Source organism: Anopheles bellator, chromosome 1, assembly GCF_943735745.2.
Source record: "Anopheles bellator chromosome 1, idAnoBellAS_SP24_06.2, whole genome shotgun sequence".
Lineage (NCBI taxonomy): Eukaryota > Metazoa > Arthropoda > Insecta > Diptera > Culicidae > Anopheles > Anopheles bellator.
Window position 1 is genome coordinate 43,006,887 of NC_071285.1, and position 7,894 is coordinate 43,014,780.

A 7,894-nucleotide genomic window follows, 5' to 3' on the forward strand; every position below is an offset into this window, starting at 1 on the left:
AGGTCGCGTGTGCGATGATGAGGTTTTACGACCTCTGCGCATATGGGACAGCTAAGCGATTGATTGCTCGACTTGCTTCCGAAAGCCATTTTGGCCAGTTTGGCTCTGTTTAGGCTTTTAAGATGTGATTTATGACACAGCGCTTCGAACGTGTCTGTGCTAGCTGAATATCAGCTTGAGAGTAGATAAATCGGAAAACAATGGACAATTCCGCAGAGTTGATATATAAAAATTATTACAATTTTACACCGCAGTGAGGAAAAGTATTAAAATATGAATGTTCCTTATAAGTGACCTTCTTTTGGATGCACCGTTGCAATCGACTGCCAACTGTGCCAACGATCGATCTTGCAAACGCTTTTCTCCCGAAGCCCGAACCAACTCGAAATTCGAAAATGAAGCATCCTGGAATCGAATCGAACCGCTGGGCTGGGTCATCTGCCACCTCTCCTGAAGGGACTTTACAAGAAGCAACAAAAAACCTGGTTCAGGATCTAAGCTCGATCGTCGAACAAACATGTTCCAAAATTGAATCGAAGAAGGAAAAAAAAAACGGCGACACCCGGGACTAACGGAGCTCCGCGGGCCACATGTTTCCGAGTTCGGGTTCGAATTTTTGGCACACGCGTCACACGTCTGCTTCCAACTTTTTAATTCCGACTCCCCGCTCCCGAGGCGAGGGGATTTTAGGATCGTCGTCGAAGAAAATCATGAAAAAAGGAAGCCCACAGAAGCGGCGGCGGAACAGAAGCCTACAGTTTGTCTAGCGGTGCATGTGCATCGCGTTTTCGACGACGCCCCGCAAGAAGGTTGCCAGGACCCGTCCCGTAACAGCCGGTATTTCGGCGATCTCGAGCCTGTGGACCCGTCGATAAAATTGACGGCTTTTCGCCGAGACACTCGGCCAATCGGACCGAACGTGTTGCTAAACGGCAACAGCCGGTTGGCCCAGGCTACCGATCGGCTCGGCTGTTGCTACCGATCTTGGGGAATGATATTTTGAAAGCGGTTGTTGTGTGGAGTCATTTACCGTCATTTCTGGAGAATAATTTCGACATCCCAAAAATTGGCCTAGAAGGTACTTCATTATCAGACGAAATGAGTTACATTTTGCGTACAACAAAATGTAATCCGATCTCTATTTCCTCTATTTTCTTCCGGACATTATTCACAAAAGGAAGACCCAGAGGGCCCAAAAAAAGGGCATCATCCTTTACCCCGCGTTCAGTGCCAACAATGGCGGTTTGAGTGTAACAATTCTAAAACCACAGCCAAATGGATGCTAATGATCCCAAAGCCAAAACCCAGCGAACACATGGTTCCCATCCCGGGCTTTCCGTTCCGGGGCCGCCGAATCGCGTGCTAGGATTTTTCAAATTAATTCCAACATATTTCGGACCCAAACAATGTTTCCCGAAAATGATACTTCATTAATACTTGTCAAATTCATCTTAACACCCGCCAGGCATCGGTCTGCCGGATCTGGCCGGGGCACGTGGCCACCGCAGGAACGGTGGCAACCGAAGGCCAAAGGTTCGTGACACCCGGCACGCCACTTCCAGAACTTCCCGCCGAGGATTTTCCAGCGAACGTGGGCCACTTCCTTGCAGACGATTAAAAATAGGTCTAGCTGAGAGCTGGAGCCCCGAAAGAAAGTAACGGCAACGGCCCTGGAGAAGCTCTGCCGAAGAATTCGACCCACGGGACCAGCTGGTTCGCGCCGGACTCGCAGCACGACTCTGCCGGCAGCTCGTCGAGCGATTCGTTCTGGATCGTAACTCTCGGCAACCTCGCGGGGCTAGGGGGGCCAGAACGGGGCGCGCGGAGAGAGCGCGGACATATCCCCGTTAATCACTTCATTATCAGTTTGTTTTTCCGACATTCCCGAGGCTCACGCTGCCGGATCGCCGGGACAGTTAACACGTTTTTCTTTGCCCGTCGAGTTCCGTATGGTCCCGACGAGGAGGTCCATCCGTTCTTTTTTTTCTCCTTCTTCTCCACCGAGGCGGTACTGCGGCTTGCACTTTCTCTGGCGGCATTCGGGCATTGCTCTGCTCGGGATCGGGCCGGCAGCTGACGCAACGGATTCGAGGATCGTATTTCATCTTCCCGGCCGCTGCACGTTGAGAAATCGGTCCCCGGGACGGAATGTCCGGGTTCGCTCACCGGTTTTCCCCGCACGATGGAAGTCCAATTAAAAATTGCCTACAATCTGTCAACTTTCCGTACACCCGCCGCATTATCGCCGCTGCCGTTTGAACCGGGCCGCACCCGAGGCATTCTGGCATCGCCTCGGGATAGCTTCGGGATCGGACAGGACCTGCGCTTATTGTTATCTAAAGTCTTTCTCGTCCTGCGACGATTGGCCGGACACTTTCTTGACACGTCGCCGCTCGACCTCGGTTCTTAAGGACTCGAATCGAACGTTCCTTTTTACTGCACACACAGACACACACCTGGGTCCTTCGTGGACGTGGGACACCTCTATTTACGTTACAAATGAGCGAAACTGACCAAACAAATCCTCCCATCACACCGTCAACAGGGCATACGCCGTCAAGGATGGCCGTCCGGTGACCGTTCTGAACCGATTCTGCCGAGGGACGGTCGGCCTCCTGAGGCCGATTAACCCCACGGTGGCGGTGTGGCATCTTGGGCAACACAAAAAAAAAATGGAAGTCCGCTTTGGTCTGACCGACTGTGACATTAGGTCGGCCACAGTGCGCGGACACTCGGAAATCACTCGAGGACGAAAGCAAACAAAACCGAGAATCGAATCGTCGTTCAGGGGACGTCTGATTAATTCTAATTTATTTCCTGCCCTGGCCCGGAGGTCCCAAGCCGCGCGGGGTAGGCCGGTGGTGCCGAAAACAGGACGCTAATGATATTGTTTCGGGGCGCATTCGAGGCGCTTTTTGATCTTCCGCGGGTCCCGGGCAGCGGCGGATGAAGACGCCAACCACCCAGCGAGGCGGACGATAATGATGATGATGACGGGGTCTTGTAATTTCCCAGATAAACTATCTAACGACCGGCCTTTGGGGCCGGCCGCTGGTGCCCGCGAGGGTGACATATTGGGCGCGAGACCACTAATGACCACTTCGGAGGGGTTCTTGACTCACGCTTGACGATTGGGACGTTGCATTCTTGGGACGAAGCCGCTCGGTTCGTGGCAATCCCGAAACCCGTGACCGAGCGAAGCGCCAACAGACACCATTAATGGGTTATTGATGGCACCCGGTGCCGTACCCGATCGGAGCCCTGTGGAGATGCTCCGCGGGCAACATGTGGAACCATTGGGCTTTAGGACTCCTTTCCCAAGTTTAACCAACCTCAGTGCCCCTTACTCTAATATTGGTACACAGTGACTTGCCCTTTCCCCCAAAGACTTACCACATTGACAAAGTCCTGGAACGAGATGGACTCCACCCTGGAGGTCTTCGCCTTCAGTGCCCGGTCGTACAGTATGTCACGCTTGTTGGGCGGCACGTTAGCGAGAAATTCCGGTGATTTGAGCGCAGCGACAAAGTCGTCGACGGGAATTTCGCCAAACCCTTCGGGATCGAACTGTGGATTGAAGGACCAAAGAAGACGGACGAAGAATGAGCACCGGCCCGGGCGATAGCGAGTAGCGAGCCTCCCTTACCGCATCGAACAATTGACGCCATTTCTGCGGAAGGAGCGAGAAAATTAAGCAATATTAGTCCGAAGGCTGACCCAGCACCGCGGTGGTCCTTCACTTACGTCCTTCATGAGCTCCCGGCGCAGCTCGACCTCGTCGTACTCGGAGTTGAGATCGGTGTGGTCCGTCTCGTAAACCGGTTCGCCGTCCGCCGACTGGGAGATGGTCCCGATGCTGCCGAGCGAGCCGGCGATCGTCGAAATGTGCTCGATATCGGCCAACGTTTCCTGCTGGCTGTTGCTGGCCGCATCAAGCTTGCCACTGCCGCCCTTATCAAACCCGGACCACATGGCTCGCCGCCCGCCGGCCGTGGTCGTGGCCGCTCGTCGGCCCTCGTCGGTCGTCCCTCCTGCTCCGTTCTGTGGGTGTTCTCTTCGATTTCTCGGCGCGCGATCCGATTCTCGACTCTACCCACCCCGTTTCTCCAGCGAGTTCTCCAGCCGTCCACCAACCGTCACCTACGACGGGCACAATCCTTGCTATGCCTTTCGCTGCCAACCAACCACGAGCCAGTCATCCAGGCATACCCCATTCGTGCGGATTGTCGATAAGCGGACTCAAAATCCTGCCATTCGGCTGGCTGTCTCGGGGAGTGTGCGGAACTAACGTGCGCCGAGGAACCGCGACTGCAGTTGACACCGAAGATCCGAGATTATTGAATGATGAGCGGAGCTGAGCTGTGGGAATGGGAAAAAAAGGACGTTAAGGAACGGCTTCGGGCGGCGGGATGATTAATACGCTAGATTTATGTCTCAATGTGCTACCTATAGCCCTGTGCTCACAGGACACCCAGTGCCGGCCACCCGTTAGTGGCCACCGTGATTGTGCGTATGTTGATTGCGTACCATTGTCACGGCAACCGTGGCCAACCAGCGTGGCTAGCAACGGTGGACGGGGCCGAAAACAAACAAACAAACTCACCGAACCGATCGCCCGAAGTTGATAAACTCCTTCGGTAACGCTCCTCCCAATCAAACCCGGGGCGCTCCTGGCGCCTCCGGGCGAGGACACACACCGGGAGACGGGGTGCTTTATGAAAGTTCCGTTATTTTTATGACTAAATCGAACTCCAACCGGGGCAAGAGGGCACCACGAAGCGGCCTTTAAATCATTATTCTTTCTCCGGTGGAACCCGGTGGTGACACGTACGTGTTTTAAACGGCCCGGGTCCCGCAAGGACCGTCCCTGGCCAGGACCGGCATGATGCGCCCGATGACGGTAAGCGATGGACGCCCGAGATAGTCCGTGCGATGGAAGGATAAATTTCTCTCGGCTCGGCTCTCGAACCATTCGGACGGTCTCATGAGTTTGCGGCCATTTTCACCAGCCTTTTCCGATTCGGTTTTATGGCTTCTGGTGAATTGGACGTTGTCGACCGGGTGATCCGTGTCGATGGACCAATTTTATATCCCATACGTCCAACGGTATTCGATATGCACTCACGAGCACAGGGTTTGAGCCACAGGATTATAAAATTAGAACCTCCTGACTAATGATACTAATGTCTAATGAGATTTATTTACTCTAAACATCCGTTAGAGTGGAATAATTTAGTACCAGCATTCCGTTCAAAATAAAACCTTCTCCCTGCCCTAACAAGCGCACAATTACTATTTACTGATCAGGCTGAAACATTTATGCTACACAAATTATTATATACACCAGACCCGGCGCCACCTCCTGGTACTCGGCCGTAAAAAAGGGCCGTAACCATCAATCAAAGCATTAACTATTGAACATCGATGGCCATACTGGAGGCCACACCGGCACCGGACCGTGAGCCAAACGGCCGCCACCATCCCGACGGCGGCAATTTTGCAGCATAACTGCGGCGATGGGTTACGCCTAAGTGCACACCGCACCGCAATGAATAAATTACAAACGGCGAACGGTCAAGGCAGCAGAAGTGGATCGCCGCCGCTGGGGCTACTGCCCACGTCCTAGTGGACCTCAAATTTCACGCCCATCGAACCGATAGGGTGCAGTGTGATAAATGTGCCGTCCGGTTTGCATATTTCATGCCTCCGACGGCCGAAGCACCACCACTGCAGTGGCTTACGGAACCAATTTCGGGTGAATCCACCCGGCTTACGGATGCACCATTTAGAAAGGGCCGCCGCCCCACAATCCGACTACTAATCGGCCAACACGGAACGCCATCATTATTGAAAGGCTCTAGTCTTTTCTTTTGCCGAATGCGGAAATCATTATACAAATAAATGTGAACCGAACCAACCGGCTTCCGAACGGGATGTGTTACGTGCCTCACTTCAATTTATCAATATCAGGAAGAGATACGTAGAGTGAACCTTACGGGAAGGTAAACAAAGTTGCAAAGCTAGTTCATAATCATTTAACGTTTTTATGTTTCTTCAATTTGTTGTTATTATTTTGCACGCTTCTAGATGATATTTTCGTTCGCTTTATTTACCATCAATCAACCCCACGATGAGTGATCATAAATTCCCGGCCCAACGTGCTCCATAAATTACCTTCCAGTTCGGAGTTTGACGGTCGTCACCATCGGCAGCTCAGGCCTCAGGGTTCCCTAGCACGGAATTGGCGAGTTTTTGCACCAACCGCGAGGGCGACACCCGAAGGACGAACCCTAGCGGATTCTACGTATTTTGCCTTTCCGTTCGACACTTTCGTTGATTAAATTGCATTACATATTCATTCCCCCGGTGCCCCGGAACCGTTTCACAGTCGCGCCCTGTGCCGGCATGACTCACAGGCTCACCAACACCAACGCACCCACCGGGTGGCAGGTTAACGCCGCTACCCCACTCACTGCCCCGTGGACCGCGACTTCACAACCCCTACGCAAGGCACATTCGGAACACGCGGGAACACGCACACTGGCGCAACTGGCGCATCGCACCCCCTATCAACACACTGACCGGCCACAGGACTTCCGATGGAAAGACCAAGAAAAGAATTCTCACAAACTTTGGACTTTTTGGCACAATTTGGCTGACCGCGTCGTGAAGAAGGCTTTAGGTTCTTTCCACCAAAAGGAGGCTCATCCGCGGGACACACACCATTGGACGGGGAGAGTTGATTGAACTCACGGCACTTTTGGTAACGGAATCGCGGGCATTTCTTGACTGGAACAGGCGAACGGAATGGAACCGGAACACGGAGCACACCTTCGGGTGCCGAACGGGACGAACGGTACCGCACGGTTTCCACCTCTGGCGACACTAATTTTAATTCTAGCGACTTCGGCAGGACGCACGGACGCCACCGTTGTTTACGCCATTTGTTGTCGTTTGACGTGTCCCCGCGGTGAGCTGTGCGGGAGGGTCGCACTGCGGTGCGGTGTTGACGCATGCGAGGAAAGGGCCGCCCGCTCGGCAGGACGAACGGGTGCCACATTTTGATAGTGGCCGTTTTGCTGTGGGAATCGGAATCGGAAGTCGGTGCGCATGTCAGTTGGTGGGCGAAAGATTTCACCGGAAATATTTCCCGCGAGTTTTCCGCGCGGTAAACAATCAAGGCAGCCCTCTCCAGTACCTGGCACAGGACCACATAGGATGCCGCTGGTTCCGGCGGGCAGGAAGCGAATCAAAGCCGGGCCGAATCTCTCCGGTTTCGATTCCGGCCAACGTTCAAAGATGCGCCCGCCCTAAACCCTGACCTCCCTGAAGGTGCCGTCCCGAGACCTACCTGCCGGTGGCCACGTTCCCAGAAGTCGAAGGTTGACTCATACCGCGCGCACCACAATAGCGCAACTTGCGGCTCGGCAAAAGAAAATATTTTGCTTTCATCTCTGTTGTGTCAACGTTGTCGTCTTCGGGTGTGACACGTCCGGTCCGTTGCGAAATGGAAATTGGATTCCGAGCCAAAAGGGATGCGGCTAACGACGGAAGACTTGGCTAAAGAAATTAATTTCCCATTTTTTAAGAGTTGAGAATAGAGACAACCTTTTTACAACACAGTCAGCAGATTGCCTAACTGCGATAAAACACGAACTTTCGGTACTATCGGTGTAATGGCCGGAGCGCGTACAAACGGGATGAAGTTGTAAACTGACAAACACGCACACACGCGCCCGGAGTGTCCTGTTTGGTGAAACGAAAGATAAATGGTTTCGAAAGACCCGCCTGTTAATCAATACATTGTCACATTCCTGGGGCCGAAGTCGTTGTCCTTGATCCTGCCCGGACTCGACGGAAGCACCGACCACCGGGAGCCACTGGTGGACCGGGC

At 53.3% G+C, this 7,894-nt stretch overlaps 1 protein-coding gene across 1 annotated transcript in view; it reads right to left on the reverse strand.

Moving 5' to 3' along the window:
• LOC131214063 (protein rhomboid) overlaps positions 1-3,972 on the reverse strand; it is an 85,843-nt gene extending 81,871 nt beyond the window's left edge. The window contains exons 1-3 of the mRNA XM_058208421.1: positions 3,745-3,972; positions 3,647-3,670; positions 3,394-3,567 (exon numbers count right to left, since the gene is read on the reverse strand). Of these exons, the coding sequence (XP_058064404.1) occupies positions 3,394-3,567; positions 3,647-3,670; positions 3,745-3,972 (426 nt within the window). The remainder of the gene's footprint in view (positions 1-3,393; positions 3,568-3,646; positions 3,671-3,744) is intronic.
• Positions 3,973-7,894: the final 3,922 nt, after the last annotated feature.